This window comes from Ostrinia furnacalis, unplaced genomic scaffold (genome assembly GCF_004193835.3).
Source record: "Ostrinia furnacalis isolate ACB-3 unplaced genomic scaffold, ASM419383v2 OfSCF0890, whole genome shotgun sequence".
NCBI lineage: Eukaryota > Metazoa > Arthropoda > Insecta > Lepidoptera > Crambidae > Ostrinia > Ostrinia furnacalis.
This window is the reverse complement of record NW_021131129.1, coordinates 484,448-501,997: the sequence shown is the minus strand read 5'-3', so window position 1 is coordinate 501,997 and position 17,550 is coordinate 484,448. Positions and strand designations below refer to the sequence as shown.

General features: G+C 36.4%; 1 protein-coding gene across 1 annotated transcript in view; it reads left to right on the top strand.

Annotated features, from left to right (window-relative positions):
• RhoGEF64C (Rho guanine nucleotide exchange factor at 64C) overlaps positions 1-16,333 on the top strand; it is a 68,670-nt gene extending 52,337 nt beyond the window's left edge. Inside the window, exons 2-9 of the mRNA XM_028301212.1 lie at positions 4,502-6,353; positions 6,455-8,554; positions 8,630-8,907; positions 9,055-9,261; positions 9,629-9,918; positions 12,201-12,312; positions 12,749-13,012; positions 14,974-16,333. Of these exons, the coding sequence (XP_028157013.1) occupies positions 4,502-6,353; positions 6,455-8,554; positions 8,630-8,907; positions 9,055-9,261; positions 9,629-9,918; positions 12,201-12,312; positions 12,749-13,012; positions 14,974-15,105 (5,235 nt within the window). The 3' untranslated portion in view covers positions 15,106-16,333. The remainder of the gene's footprint in view (positions 1-4,501; positions 6,354-6,454; positions 8,555-8,629; positions 8,908-9,054; positions 9,262-9,628; positions 9,919-12,200; positions 12,313-12,748; positions 13,013-14,973) is intronic.
• Positions 16,334-17,550: the final 1,217 nt, after the last annotated feature.

Below are 17,550 nucleotides of genomic sequence, written 5' to 3'. Positions count from 1 at the left end.
TTAGGCTGACCACAGAATTGCACACTAGCCTTAGTACTATTTTTGTATCTTTAGCTAAAACCAGTCACGGCTTAGTTTTCCTTTCTATAGCATTGAGACAGTAAGTTGCAGTTTAGATACTTTCATACGACATTATTAACAAATGTAAGAGGTAGGTAATGTTAATTGGTTTACTTTGACCTTCAATGAGTATAGTAACAACATTTCTCAATGGTAATTAAGTTTTGGAGACAGGTGAGCTAGGAAATTATAGTAGGTAACTATATTTCAGTACCTAGACAGACTAAGACTGGGTTGCACCATCTTACTTTAACTTTGACAAACGTCAAAAATCTGTCAAACTCCATACAAAAAGCACCGGTCTGGCATAATAATATCAGCCTAAGTATAATAATATCATTTGTCCGTTCGTTTTAACCTATTAGCGTCCACTGCTGGATAAAGGCGTCCCCCAAGGTATCCATAACGATAGGTCCTGCGCTGCCCATATTCTGGTGCTTCCCGTGACATTGACCAGATTGTCCGTCCAACGAGTGGGAGGTTCATACCATTAATCCTCCTACTGAATAGTGTCGTATTAATGATGAAACCATTTAGTCCTTACCTATCAAATTAAGGATGAAATTCAATAAGATACCAACTGTTTATCAACGTCAAAGATGTTCTGATGTCACAAACAATAAATATCAGCTAACTTTTATTTCTTACATTTGAAGTCTAGTTTGTTTTCAAATAAAACATCCCTCGTCTACACTAAATAGAACAAGGAAGCGTAGGTACATTGTTGGAGGTTCCGCTACCGAGAACAAATTGTACACTTCCACTAGCTTTTAGGATTCCGTAAGTGGAGATAAAATCGGCTTAATAAGTTTTAATGTACGTCAAAAGTTCCGTACACTGGCAATGACCAATAACTGTGTATTTGTTTTTTTTTTTTTTTTTTTTAATGGCAACCAAACCTCTCTGGGAGGTTTATTTCTGCCAATGTCGAGTGAAAAATAATTGACAAAGTTATCAATAGAACGTGGGTGTTTCAGTTCTATTGATTTTTCATGGATTCCGTGGAGTTAAGTATGCCCGTAAGCAGGTTTCGAGACGCCACCGGGTCCAAAGCGGGTTGTTCATACGACAACCCACTCGACACTCGATGCGCGCTCAAATTCGAAGTATTTCAATGTTTTTTATAATTTATCACTTCACTGCACTTTAGAACACAAAATAACACCAAATTTGTACACTAAAGTCCATTAAATAATAAATTGAAACCATTAAAACAGATCGACCATGCTTCCCGTTCAACTACCCTCCACGGAATCCCTGTGTATTTGTTATACTATAGCTAAGTTGCACCATCTTATTTTAACTTTGACAAACGTCAAAAATCTGTCAAACTCCATACAAAAAGCACCGGTTATTGTTACGGTTAAAATATGTTGGTGCTACTCATCCTTAGGTTTACCGAAAAAGTTAGTTCCAAAAAGCTTTTTCTTTAGAAAATTGAAGCTTTATTAACTTTGTAACTTAGTTATTTGACTAGAAATTCTAAGAAATAATAGGTTATTCACACTTATATTTTGTTTTACCTAATGTTCCCTCAATTATTTGTCGAGATATCAGACAATGTAACGATACCCGGATCAAAGGAGAGGTGGGTATCGAGGCATTGTCCCGGAAACCGGTACAAAGCGTGACCCCAGGACCGGTAATTAGAAACGGGCAATCCGGTTTGCGATCCGGATGCCCAGACGGCATCGATCCTTGGTTGAAATGGATCTGACATATTTCAAGGGAAAGGTTTATTTATGTAATATGTGAAAGAAAGGTTTTACAGAAACAATGTAGGAAAATAAACGATTAAAGAATTTTAAACCTATATTTTTTACGATTTTTAATTTTAGGATTTACAAATTACCTAGAAAGATCTTACCTTAATTATTGTGTAGATACAGTTAGCTTCAAATCAGTCAAATAGTTAGTGACATCCAAAGTGGCCAAAGAGATGACAACACAATCTTATTCCTATTGTAACAAAGACGTGCTGCGAACTTTTTGGCTACTTTGGGAATCACGAAATACTTGACGCTGACTGTGCAATTGTACATACACATAAATAAAAAAAATGTCGACGTCATCTAGACATTTAAAGACACCCTGTATTTAAAATGCTGCCGCACTCTGTCACCCGTACTCCAAGGAATAGACGTCAGTTATTGTTCGGACCTACCTGGATCAAAGGCGTACCGATATGCATCGGCCATCGCACCAACCGGTAATTAGAACCGGGCGGCCCTGCGGACAGGGGATCCGGTGATCCGGTGTTCAGATGCTTGGGGATCCTTTTATGTGCGCCAGTGTTCGCATGTTTCGTGTTAAATTGAATGCAGGTGATATTGGAAGTGTATCTTTGAATAGAGCCATATTATATTGTAACACTGCGTGCTCCGTTATAACTTTTGCTTGATCGTCTCAACTAAATACAAGGTAGTAAAGATATATGGGNTGCTAAGCTAGGAGGTTTTGCGTGTTGGGGAGGTGCTGGAGAGTTCGTACCACAAGTTTCGGAGGGAGGGCCACGCGTAGGCAATTCAATAGAAGGGTGGGGTTGCTATTTAGGAGGTTTTGCGTGTTGGGGAGGTGCAGGAGACTTCGTACCAGAAGTTTCAGGGGAGGCTAGGGGTGGGGGGCAGGTGGTGGGAGTGTGGGGTTGCAAGTAAGTGCTGGAACGGTAGGGGAAGTGGACTGATATCCTCCTACGGGAGGTCGGAAGACTGCACCGGAAGTTTCAGCGAGGGAAGGGGGCGGAGGGCAGTCTAGGTTACCTTAAATTTATCTAGGTATGACCTGTCATAGAATTGTAGCCTAAAACCAAACATCTAATATTAGAATTCAATGTTTTAACATTGTTTTCGATAGAACATTTAAGAAGTTAATCAAGTTAATCAAATTAATGATTATTGATTAATGATTAACAAATTAATCATGATTATGATTACTTTTTTAATCATGATTATTTTAATCAGGATTAATTTAATCATGATTAAAATTAATCAAATTAATTAATTGATTAAAAAATTAATTGATTAATGCCAACACTGAACTCAGCCTATGATCCGTGTTTTTTATTTTGGTTGGGTTTGGAAATATGAAATTCTTAAAAAATATCTAAAGAGACTTTACTGCACATTGCCAAAGTGCTCGTACGTTTTCTGTAGAAAAGGAAACTAGATGACAAACCATTTCAAACGTTTACGTTAAGAGAATTAAAGAATGCCAGTAAGGATGTTCCTAGAAAATAAGAAAGCTTTTACTATTATTTTTCTTATCACTGTAGCATCTGTTTGAACATCAACAGGGTGGACGCGGCATGTGGTCAGTAACTAGAAAATAATTTCATTTACCTACTTGACAACTCGATATGAAACAGAATGTTTTTTTTTGTTCATGTTAACAAACAAATTTCTTTTCTGCTCAACCCAAAGGTAAACTAGTCGAGAATGCTTTAGTGCATTAAGTTCGCCTTATGTACAAATTTATTTTGGTATAAATTGTAAAAGTTTAAATAAATAAATAAATAAACAAGAAGAATCTATCAGTAAAAGTTGTGATCAGATAAACATACAAAATATTTTCCATTACAAAAAAGTTGTCAATTTTTAAATGAAAATGATATTTTCAAAGGACCAAGTTTTTACTCATTGTGTTACAATTATGTTTTTAATAGAAGTTCTAAATTTTAAAAAGCGTTCATAAGAGCCCTTACTACCTATTTAGCAAAAACTGTACAGAATACATCAAAGACTTTTGTTTTGAATTCAAACCTGATAACTTTGAACCACCTTTTAATTAATTTCAAAGGAATTTAGTGCTGGAAAGTTTGTTGTTGCCTGCGAAAATAGTCGCAAAAACTTTTTGCAGACATTTTTGTGGCTTTTGCATTTTAAGATTGCTTTTAATTAAATTCTACGATAAATAAGAATTAAAATGCTTTAAAGACCCGCACTGAAACTCTAAAGAGCCTCGAACGCCATTTCAAGAGAGTTATTCCTGTAGCTTTGAAAATATTACAAAGTCGTCATTTAATTTTTACTCTAGGTATATTACTCATAAGGGAAGCAACATTAAATAATTTTGATGCATCTCAGTTAATTCTACCTACGTTACGTGCTATATTTATATAGGCTCATAATTTAATTTATTGATTCGCCTCGGTTTAAACCCTAACCACAGCGTACGATTTAATCTCGTGTTTCTATCATAGATGAAACCAATAAATAAATACACGCCCGATTTAATGAAAATTTTCCCGCAGAATTTGGGATTCAAAATTAATTAGTTAACATAACAGCTTTGGGTGAAGTACCTTATTATCATTAACATTCAATGCGAAAAATTTGCGCAACCGCAAGGGATATTTATTACCATACACTTTTAGTCCATGAAAACAACATTATTGTAGTTTCAACAATAAAGTTTACTAAGTATCATTTTCTCTCTGTTTCAGATATACGACACAACGGAAAACACACGGCCTAAGAAATGGTCATCGAAGCTGAAATTGAATACATCAGGGAGCAGCAAGTCCTCGGAGAAGTCTCCAGAGAGTCCATACATGTACGGAACCATCAGTGGGCCGGGAGGTTCGGCGCTGTCGAAATCAATGAAATACGCTGAAACATGGCTCTACGGGTCAGTCAGGACCCAGACCCCACCTATAAGGCCAAGTGTCTTCTCTACCTATCCTGAAGTACCTGGCCCAGTGTTAATCAGCACTCCTCAAAAACCACAGCCTCACAACTATGCTGTAATTCTTTGTTCCTGTCCCGAGTACCTCAATGGTACTAAAAAGACAAGCTCTACCAAAGTCAGTATTTGTAAGAAATGCAAAGGATCTCGATTGCCATTGACGATAGCGGATAGCCCGCGATTACTGGTTGGAGGCACCGTCAGAGGACCTCAAGTAAGTCGAGATGCTGGTTTACTTAGAGCTGGAACAGTTAGAGTTCAAGGATCCAAATCCAGACCCACCATATTAAAAAATAATGGCGAAGCTGATCCTTATGACTTGATGCGAAGGAGCAGATTAGCTCCTCCTCATGAAGCTCGCATCGGAAGTCAATTTTCAACAACCAGATCAAGAGCAAAAAGCATAAGTCCGTGCAGAGTCAAAACTAAGAAACCAAGTCCAGAGACACTGCGGAAAAGCAGAAGTAAGTCTGTAAGCCGTGTAAATGAAATCTGGGTAGACGAAGAGGCTACTGCCAATGAATCTAAAAAGTCAATACTATCTTGCGATATTAATCCTTACGACTTAGTAAAATCAAGTGGTAGTGCAAAATCAATGGTAGAAATTGAGTTCGATGATGATTATGGGGATATTTTCCAAGAATCTCTAAAAAATAGATCACTAAGTAAGTCAAAATCGGATTCAAATGTCAAAGCAATTAGTGGACAAAGGATACGAGTTTCCGATGAATCTAAATCATGCACAGTTGAGGAAATGACTGTGTATGATCCGGTAAATTATGATCTCAAGAAAGGCGATTCTAAATCTTCGGAGTTATCTCCTTCTGTCTCATTACCAAATATTAAAAATGAAAGCAAAAAGTCTACGTCATTAAGCAAAAATACCAGTAAGAAAATATTAAACATATCAAATTATAATAATCGTACAAAACAAAAAAGTGTTTCGCCTAAACGCCCACCTAGACGAGTAAGGAATATAAAAACTGACGATGACAGTGAGAGCGATAATCAACGATTACCTGAGAGGAGTTACAATAGAAAGAATGCCTTTGATGCTTCTCGCAACTCAAAATACAAAAACCAGAACACAGACACAATCAAATCAATTTTAAAGAAGCCTAGAAACTACGATTTGCACGAATCATCTACTAAAGCTGAAACATCTGACGATTCGTTTGAAAGCAAAAGATTTAATGCTTCACAGTTTTATTTGCCAAAACCCAGAGAAAAGGGTGGCAAGGCATTCCAAAATACTTTACATCGTAAAAGAGTTCAGTTTCAAGTCGATAGTGATGAAACAAAAGTTATTTACACGGCTGAGTTTAATCTCGAACAAACCTCAACTCCCGAAATTTCATCTGAAGTAAATGTTGACACTGAAGAAGATGTCATGGCTGAAGGAGACGTGGTTAGCCACAGTTTGATCCAAGCTCCTAATGAAGAGATGTCTCAACTTGTAAACCAAGAATCACATAATGATAATGACGTCTATGAAGATGTTCAAACGAATTCGTTGCTGGAGAACATTATAGAAGAAAGCACTCAGATGAACATAGTTCCGACAGCAGTAAATGATAGTATTGAAGTAACTTCCGTATCTAATGTAGCAGGTTTGTATCAATTTTACTTATATTTATTTACATTTTACATTAAAAATTATTATTCTTATTGTTTAAACCAAACGTTATTCATTTTATTCTTTTCTTTCCAGATAATGAGATTCCTAAAATACCGATATTGCGTCGGTCGGAATCTGAGCGTTTGACGTCAACAGTATCAATATCACCTCCGAAGTTTTTGGATACCATGGCTTTACGACCTAAAAGCAAACATGGGCATACAAGTCAAGTTTTCTTATCACCTGTAATTGAAACTATTATTGAGACATCTGTTCAACAGCCAAAAGACAATGTCTCTTTATCACCTAAATCAAATGAAATAAAGACCACTAGTCATGAACATGACATTGAACCCGGTAACTTGAGTGACAGCAGTGATATAACACGAAATATCTTAAAGAATTTGCGTCGTGGCATCTCCGAATCACCAGAACCTCCTCCTAGATTGAAAGCTAAAGATCGTTCAAAGTCAAAGAAACATACATACGTCAAGACACGATTTGTGAGGAACAATTCGTCAAGTTCTGCTAGTGATGAATGGTCAGATGCAAACGATTACGAACAAAAAACTATTTTACGTGTCAAACAGTTTGATTCCGATGAAGCTGATGATACTAAAGGCACAAATGTGTTTAAGTCAACTGAAAGTGAACCTCGAAAAACTTCTATTCAAATAAATGGAAATGAATGCTACTCTACAATGAATGTTAGTAGTGATACACCGATTTATTTATCATCAGTTGTAGTAAATGATGACTTTGGTAATTCTTGCAATACGTACCAGACAGGCACTACTGTGACCATAAGTGTGGGAACTCCACAAAAAGAAGTCAAGAAATCTAAGAGCCAGATTTACATTGGTGCTGTCTTATCGGATGCAAAAGAAAAGAAAGAGGACGGGAATACTTATGAGGAATATTATAATGATAAGAACAACGAAAAAAATATATCAGACGCCAATGAGCTCTCGTCTATTTTAAGCGATCCTGTAGAAGCGGTAAAAAGAAATCTAATACCACACGTTTGTGGAAAGAAGGATGAACATTCCAACGAAGACAGCAAGCAACAGGATGGAAATTTTGTTACAAAACTATTTGATGACCCTTTCTTTGGCCATTTAGCTGAAGGATTAGATTCGAACTTAGTAAAAAAATTGATAGAAAACTCCTTAATAAAACTTCAAGAAACAAAGAATCAGGAGTGGACAGACAGTGGTAAAATGAAAGTTGAAAAACTAATTGAAAGCTCCCTTAAAAACATGAAATTGGAAATGGAAAAAACTGATAGTAAATGTGAAGACGAAAAACCAAAGAATCAAATGAAAGCTGAAAATGAAGAATCCACTGAAAGACAAATAATCGATACGTCCGTTAGTAATGAAAACGATGAAAGCGGCTGCTCGGCTCCCTATGAAAGTATGGAGTATGAAAGCGGGGCCATGGGAATATTTTCTGATCTCGATCCTATGTCAGATTGTTACAATGCATCAGCAAGTGAGCTATCTACTGAGGATGACACAAATTCTACAAGGTCCAAGTTCTACCAAATGCTTGTTGATGCTGCCCTTTGTGAAATAGAAATAGGAAATAATACAGATGATGATCATCATTACGAATCAATCCGCCTTAACAGTGATCCCATTTACGAGGAGATAGGAGATATGCCACCACCTCTACCAGCAAATCCTCCTCCTAATTCGTTGTCACTTATGGATGATGAGAAACGTAGTGGTTCACGATCAATATTTGAGGGAGCATCAAAGTATGATATTCTATCTTATCTAGTTGATGCAAAAGAGAGAGGCATTGATGACGAAGAAACATACATTACCAGCTATTCAAATGGCAATGATTCTTCAAACTTATTGAACGAGTCTAAGGACAAACGCAACACTGGTATTATTGACACTCACCTAAGTAGTAATACTAGTCAGCTATCAAACGCTTCAGATTCTAGCGAAGACAATTCTTTGACAATCAATAATGAAATGTTAGAAAAATCTGCAATTTGTAAGAAAACTTCTGCTGAAATTGAAAGAAATGATTCTGGTGTGGGATCTGAAACTAGTAAATCTTCAAGAAGTAGACTACAAGGAAAAACTTCACCTTGTGGTACAATAAGTGATAAAGATACGCCAATTCATCTTTGTGAAGACTGTGACACCGCAGTAGATACTCAAGTGACAGAACAGGGTATGTTAATCACTATTGTTTGATTTTATTGTAAGTTTTGAAATGATTTTTATCTAATGTGAGACTATTTTTCAGGATCAATATACGCTCCGTTAGTATGTCGTAAATGTGCCAAGAAAAGAGCAGAGAGAAAAGAAATAATCACAGAAATTGTTGAGACTGAAGAGAAATATGGAAGAGACTTGCAAATTATATTAGAAGAGTTTTACAAACCCATGTTGGTGGCTGGCTTGCTGACACAAGAACAATTGAGTGCAATTTTCTTGAACGTTGAAGAGCTAATTGACAACAATCAAGTATTATCCGAGAAGTTACGGGATGCTCTTGAGATCGCCGTTGACCAGGGAGATGAGGTATATTTAGCTTTTGTTATCATCATCTCATAAAAGACTTATCAACTTCAAATTCAATCTCAAACACTATTATTTTTGGCATAAAATTCAAAATCCGCTAAAGGATATGGACTTACGGAATTTCTCTTATTTGTTTTTTCTTTACAGGATCTGTTGACAGTCAATGTAGGCAAAATTCTTCTGGAGTGTTCGGGTATGCTGTCGGCGTTCCAGTCGTACTGTGTGAAGCAAGCTGGTGCTGCATTGCTGCTGGCTGGTCTTGAGAAGGAGAAAGAACTCCTGAGGATATTCTTACGCGTGTCTCAGATGGAAAACGCAGTCTTGAGGCGAATGAATTTGAACTCATTTCTTATGGTAAGATCTTCAGGATTTTTGTTTGCTTCTTTTGTTTGAAGATTGTCAATATCTCAATAGAGATTTCGCTGATAGCGACAATTCGCTGAAAGTATTTAAACCTGTTGATTTTTTTAAATATCTAAGTAGTTTTCATAATAGAGCTGTCATGGTAATACACATTTGGACCCATGCGCTCCCTTTTGCCTCTGGTAAATTAGGGTCAGGCCTGCGGAGGAGACTAATGAAAACAAAATTCCTGTTATGTGTTACCATAGGGGTCACTTAAAAATAAGGGATTGATGGTGAAAACGGGCATAAATGATCTCATGATGACGATGAGTGCCTTGTGCTATGCTTTAAATTTCATTAAAATCTTTCAAACCAGGTGCCAGTACAACGCGTGACAAAATATCCACTCCTTCTCTCGCGGCTGTACCGTGCCACGGCTGCGTGTGCGACCGAGCGCGAGGACGTTCGAGCGGCGCAGCGCTGCGTGGAGTCTAGGCTTGAGGAGATCAACGCAGCGGCCGCAGCGGCTGCAGCGGCTGCGAGGGACGTGCCACTATGGCGGCGGCTGGCGGCTGCAAGGCGGACTGCGCACGACCTCCACGTGGCCGATATCAGGCTTAGGAAGATGGCGGTTGATGTGCTAGACTGGAATCATGATGATGCCAGGTGGGTGATTTTCGTTAAGGGTTTTTGGCGACAGATCTGGCAATAATCAGTCCTTGAATGAAGCCATGATAAGGTCTGTTGCGTTAAAATTACTGTGATTTCATTGATAGTCAACGGTAACTTTCTCAAAAGATTAAGGTAATTAATTTGCTCACTTCTATGTGTGGATCTGTGGTGACAGCCAATCAAACCATGCATTTTGTTGTGACAATATTTGTCATAACTAGGTTCATAAGTTGCCACTATAACTTAATTTTCTGTCGTCTTTAAAAGAGCGTACTGTCTATGTACTCTATCACTTTTAATTTGATCTAAGTAACAAATCAATGCGTATTATTCGACATAAGATTTCTTTCCAAACATTATAACTGAACAAAATTATTAATTAGCTCGGTCATTATCTCTAATAGCTAATTACGTTGCCTCATGCCCTTAGGTTTCCACAAAAAATAACAGCCATCAGACAACTTTTTAATTTGCTTTTTGTGCCAATTATTTGTAAGTGAAAATTATTACTGTGGCCCATTCTTCTTAATTGAAATAAAATACTGCGATGTTGAGAACGAAAGATTTATAAAATGCTGCTGTAAATTCTAAATGTGTCGTTTCAATATCTAGATCTATCTTGATACTTACGTAAGATCTATTAAATCCCGTTTCTAAAGCCCATAATGAGCTTGCTTACAACAAACAATCACCATCAGCTTTAATCTCCACAATTACACAGATTTAATTAAAAAATAAACGTTTAGCCCTTTGGATAATTCTGAATGTTTCGGCGAATTGTATTCAGGCACATTGCCCTGCTATTGGTGGATGGGACAAATGATCCCATTACTAGATCCATTGCGGGTCGCAGGTTTGGTTCCAGTCACAGTCGTAAGCTGACGCGGTAATGAATATTTAATTTGGCCGTTGTATGCTACTATTGTAAGTAAGTACTTACGTGTGTCTACTCTTCTAGTCACATCATCATCTGGTTTTAGAGAAGGACTTACTCAATTTTGCGTAAAAAGTTTCACAAAGAGTCAAATTGTTTGTATGGAAACATCACGTCAAAGTAAGACCAAACCAAAGTCAAGCATTGATTCAGTTTATGGGGTCCATATCATTACCGATTTTTAGATAATATCTTCATAATTGGACAACTCTTCATCAGTTTCAGAATACGAGCTATGGGTCCATTTTGTTACCAGTAATTAGCTTAATTATATCTTAAGATTAGTGGTTCCCAAAGTTATCTGGGCTACGACTCATCTAATACAAGTTCCCAAACTTGGGACCCACCTATAGGAAATTTCGCCCGCTGCCCAGCGGTTGGATCTGTAGGGTGGTGGTGTTTCATTCTACAGGCAGGGCCCACTCAATGTTCGCTCGCCGCGACCCACCACTGGGTCGCGTCCCATAGTTTGGGAAACCCTGCTTTAGATAATAATAAGATTAAGTGGACTCTTGTCACTTGCACCACTCTGCTGATAATCGTCGCTTTAGTGCCAGTAACGGCAGCAAGAGCTATTCCCGAGGCTCTTTATTGCTCTAACAACACAAATACAAGTAATTATACGTGTAAAAAGGAAATAACTTTTGAAGACGAGCACTAATGTTAATTTAAACCTATAAAATCAAAAGCTCTTGAGTTCTAACTGGATTATTAGAAGCAATTTTTATCTCGACCCCATTTTATGGGAGCTAAAATGGCGGCTTAATATGCCCGCTTTGCATTGGAAATCACGCTATAAAATATTGAGAAATAAAGTACGTAAATGAAATCAGATGAAGCCCATTCATATCTTGAATAGGACTTACGCCTCACTGGTTAAAACTAGGAATTAGTTCTATATTTACTGATGAAGATTCTATGGTCTAAATCGGTTCAGTAGTGGTTCTATTTCAGTTATAAATGATTAAAATTAGTATTTAATTTCTTCAAACTGATGTGGTAATGAAAAATATGTTTAAAAAGCATTTCAAATTTGTGTAGTGGCCTTGAAAATCGTGTAATGTAATTATGTAAAGTCTAAGTGCCTATAAAGATTTTCTTTCATGGACTTGGCAGTCACATTGCGGCACATTGTAGGAGCTAAGGAAAATAAAATCGTTGATCAGTATAGACTACGTGATATACAGTATAGCGAATACAATTTGACTGAAACTTTTGGAACATTTATTTAGGAACCACTCACCTTGTGGTGCCCAATTTTATTTAGAAGTTAGCAAGCTGCTCTTTGCCCTAGCCAATTTTATCATCAATTCATTTTGTTTTCTATTTCCATGTTGTTAAGGTTCGCAATGGAAGGCAAGCTGCTGTTCACCCAGCCGAATGACAACAACTGGCGGAAGGGCCGCACGATCAAGCTGACGCCGATCAACGCGCTCTTGGTGACTAACGGGAAGGTAATAAACTAAAACTAGTTTTAAGCAACTAAAAACTATTTATTTATAGGTATGGAAAATCTATTTTCTGTCGCAACAGCAAATAATAGATGTTTCTTAATAGGACTAGCTGAGATAAAGATATTTTATGGGTGTACAAATGTCTGAAACTTGCTTAATTCTACTCTTTACTACAAGTTGCCTAACTGGACAATCTAATGCCCATTTTCACCATTAATTCCTAATTTTTAACCCCTATGGCAACACATAACAGGAATTTTGTTTTCATAGGGGTCACTTAAACATTAGGGATTGATGGTGAAAACGGGCATAAGAAAGCTATTTCGATGATACATCGAAGCTAAAAAAGTTACAGATGCTAATTTTGTACTGGAAATTGTGTATCTTCTATTATTTTGTATCTATTATTTTATTACTAACTGAAAACATATTCCAGCCAACGACCACCCACAAAACGAACGAGATTCGCGAAACGAGAGAGCAAAGGGACCGCGAGGCGCGCGAGAGAGAGGGCGAAGCACTCTTCGCTCGGAGCGGAGTGAGAGAGGCCGCTCTCCTGCTCGTAAGAGAGAAAGCCGGGAGATACACGCTGCAGAGAGAGCCTCTCTTCTTGGACCGGTGTGTGGTCGCAGCTGATCACGAGCCGGAACACTTCTTCGAGGTCCACGAGATAACCACGAAGGATTCTTATATTTTCAAGGTGAGTTTTTATCTTATTCTAAAGGTGGATATTAAAATATATGAATAATTAAAGCATTTTATGAAGTATGATGTTCATACGAATGATACATTAAAAGAAAAAGCTGAGTTTCCTTCTAAAGCATGTTTGGTTCGTGAGAGGATGATACACTAGAACTTATCATAGAGCGGCGGACCTTTACTTAATCCCAAAGACATTAATCTTTTCTGTTTTGGTGTAGTCAAATATTATTTATTTTAAATCTTTATTGCACACATAACAAATAGTGGTACAACAGGCGAGCTTAATGCCAAGTGGCATTTTCTTCGAGCTAACCACAAATTTAGGCAAAAAAGGGAATTTAAGTAATAGTAACTTCATTATTGGTATTTCAGTGCGTTTCGAATGATACTGGCGACATGATGAATCTCGTTTATCGCTCGGTGCATTGGCATAATAAGCAGTTCCTTCAGTTGACTTACAGTTTGTATTGCTGAAAATAAATTATTGAAATGTTAAAGTAACTATGTATAGCTTACCTGGTAATATAACTAGTCACTGGACGCATTATTCCTACAGAATAAATAGAGTCTTTACTGCTGTATTTTTTGCCTGTTTTGCTATCCTCTTGAGGGCTTTTCCTTTGAGTAAAGGAACCTGAAAAGGGAATCTAAATAGAAATTAATTGTTTTACACAGAAAAGGGACTGGGCTCGTCTTATCATGATTCTTAAAGCCTGCAGTTTTTGCGTTAACGTCATAAAAACAAAACACTGCGAAGTGCGTCAAAGCAAGGGGCTAAAAAATTAAGAGCTTAACAATGGAGGAAGAATTAAACGTGTCAAAGAGATAATTTGGAGTTGCAAATCCATCGCCTTGTTATCTTTCTGCATCATTACGATGCTATTTCGAATTTCTGTGTGACATTTTCACTAGTTCGTTTTCTGTTTTAAGTTTAGTAGTCTTTATCGAATCGATATTAATAACTTTAAATGTAGAAGTAAACAAATTATATTAAATTCTTTTTAGTATGCTAGTCCGTTCAGTGTCTCTACCATGAGTTTACCTACCGAGCATTTCGCTATCGAGTGCGTAAAAAAATGTATGGCAAATTGTACAGTGCCTCCAGCGGTTAGTAGCAGAACCACAGCAAAACTAAAAATACTACCATGAGTTCATCTCAAATTGTTAGGTAAAAAACCTATCTAAATGAATACGATAGCGACTCAGAGCTCATATTTACGTTCCAAATAATTATGATAACACTCTACCACCATAAAATATCAGGACAACATGATTGGCTTGTACTGAAATAAAGTGAAGGAAGAAACTCAGTCCTGTACATTTGGTGGTTTAATAAGATTTTTATTGGAAGACTAACATTACATAGGGTTATTTTCTGTTGCTCTCTCCATAAATACAAGTAGCCAATAAACTTCAAAAAAATATATTCGAGACCAGCTGTTTGAATTTCAGTTCTAAAACAAACCAATTAGATTCAAGTTCGGTTGTTAATGCAGTAATAACAATTTGGTATGCGGAGATAATTATCGCTATTATGCTAATTTAGTTAACAGTTGATCCGTATGGAATCAATTTAATCATGTAGAAGAGTAATTATCAACAGCTGACTGTAATAATTCAAGTATTTGGTTTGGTTTGCGCCAAAGGTGATTTGGTTAACGTAAATTCTATCCATTTTCCAATTATCATGCTTTGTTGAAAAAATCACAATTTATTGAAATTAAGTCTAAATAATTATTCACTTATTATTAGCTTATTGTATTAAAGTGCAATTGTAGTTCGGGATGTCTCTGCGGGAAAGAGATCTTAGCAGTGTTTTGAGTTTGACGTTCATTTATAGGACTCACGCAGAAAATCTCTAAGATCTGAAAATATTTAGATGAGCAGAAGATTCTAGATAGAAAAATAGGTTTTATTCATACTGTAATAAAGATCTCTAATCATCTCGTTTGTTTCCAGGCCGAAGAGAACGCGCGCACGCGCACCTGGTACCGCCAGCTCCAGTACCACGCGCAAGGCGCAGGCGCATGGCGCAAGCGGCGCAACGCGCTCGCCAACATCATGATCAACCCGATGCTCACGCGAAACTGAGCGTACAACAAAGGATATAGAGTACACTTTCAAACGATAGCTTTTGATGAGTAGAAGAACAGCGCGTCACCCTCGAAGCGTTCTTTTGTTTTTCTCCACGTGGAAGCTGTTTGTAGAGTTCTTTTGTTTTATTTTGCATCGAAGTGACGCGCTACCCAAAATCATGATGAACCAAAATCATGCTCACGCGTACATCAACAAATAGAGCGTACTTTTAGCGAAAAACAAATGAACCGTGCGTCAATTTCTTTTGTTTCAAATAGTGTTCTTTTGTTTTTCTCTCTGTTCTATTAGAATAGGAAAAAAAACAACAGAAGGCATGAAAAATAAAATATTGTTTCGGCTTACAATTCGTCAGCTGACATCTCGATGATTATGATTACAATACACATCTTCTTTAAAAACACTCGGTTTTAAACGGGGTATAAAAGTTTTAAAATCACAAAAGAGTTCGTAGATGACGTCTTACTCCCTATTGCGTTTAAAAATACGAGACAGTTGACAGCTCATAAAAAGTTGACAGTTTTTACTGGGTGCCCGCTCTACCCTATTTTATGGGTGAAGAAAAACAAAAGAAAATACGCGTAGGTGATGCTCGATGCGTACGCGCAATAATCAAAAGCAATCGATTGAAACTCAAAATCAGCATGTAAAACGCTAACCGCCATTTTTAATTATTTTATTCATCGACTCGTGTGAATCGGTAAACTGCTGATTTGTTGAAAACAAGTATTATTCGATTTTCGCGTCTTTGATTGCATTTAGTACTTCGAAGATTTTCCAAACTATTTCCTGAAATGTTGCATTTTTCATACAATATTTAGAATTTATTGTACGCAAAAATAACAACATTGCTTTTAAGGTTTTTTAATTTACTTTTTATTCAGTGTTACTGATTCACATAAAGTTGATCGTAATGTAGAGTTTGTAGAGTTCTAACAATAAAAGTAAATAATGCATTTTTGTAGGAATCACAGTACCTTAGTATGATTAATTTTGGAAGGCAATATCAAGGCTACTTTGCTAAACTTATCAGACAAACGAGCTGTAAATAACTAAAAATAGATAAAAAGTTTGCCACTAGATTTAGATTTAGCTTTACACCAAAATATTACAATTAACATTGCCCTTTATTTAAAAAAAAACCCTAACAAATACTTTAAGACTTTATTCTTTGTAAATAATAAATTTAATAGCTGTGATATCCTGTTCTGTGTCCAACAAAAAATAAAACATAATAAAAATCTCGCTTCTTTTTTCATTTGTAATTATTATAATCTATAACTATTACATTTAACTAAAAAGGTTTTAGTTTATACTTACTATGTAATACTTATCTTTGTTGTGACTTATGACCACAACTTATTATATCGTTAGTAAGAATTTGTTTTATTTCAATACTTACTTGAGTTAGGCCTTAATTATTGGAAAAAAATATTAATTATCGTCATAATTTCCTAACTAGTCTTAAGAAAATTGTACGTAAATGTAATAAAAATATTTATAGCTATAATTAAAGATATCTCAATGTATTTATTGTATGTATTAGTATCGTTTATGTGGAAATTAGATCCTATGTGTAGAAATTAAACTTAATATTTTCGCGTTTGAAAAATTATGTATGATATTAATAAGTAGTGATGACAAGAAATAAATTAATGATTAAATAAATGGTTTTTACTTTATAACCTGTTTCTTAACACGTTCAATCTCCTTTGTACTATTTTATGAACATACCTTTTTAGTTACTTACCTATTTAGTGAAATCACAATAGGAGAAAATTAAATAAAGATTGAATAATAAATGAAGGCACACATCTTTATGCTCAAGTTTAAGTGCCTCTTTTCCCTAAAGCTACCATAAATACAATCTTATTCACTTAGCATAAGGTCGAAAACCATATTGTCGAAATGTTAACCCTTTATAGTTACCCTGTCACCTGACAGTGATATAATCCCAAAAGTAAACGTAAATAATGCATGCAACAGTTCTTGCATCTAAATAATGGTACTACTGGGAAGTGATTCTCAAATATTCGCTGAAAAAAGCCAGCTTTTCACGTTAAGGGCGCCCCAGGGATGGGCTTGAAGACCCGCGTATTTCATCGCAACCGCACTATTTCATGGCAGTTATATAAAGAATTCTGCGTTAGTAGTTTTTACACCTCTAGATTGTGAAACAGGTGCGAACAGGAAAGTAGCAGGAAAAGAAATATTTGGACCTACGGTAGTAAGGCACAATCAAGTCTTTCAGCTTCAGCATTCTGAGAGCATTCAACAGTAGATAAGAGATTCTAATTTTCTTTTTCGCTTAACGTAGTGATCACATTCCCTGTCATGTTGTGTGACCGTATTCTTACGCTCTTTGCCTAGACAGAGAAACATTTATGACAGTTTTAATTTCGAAAACGCTTCTCGGAGCGAATTACCTAATGCCAGTAGGTA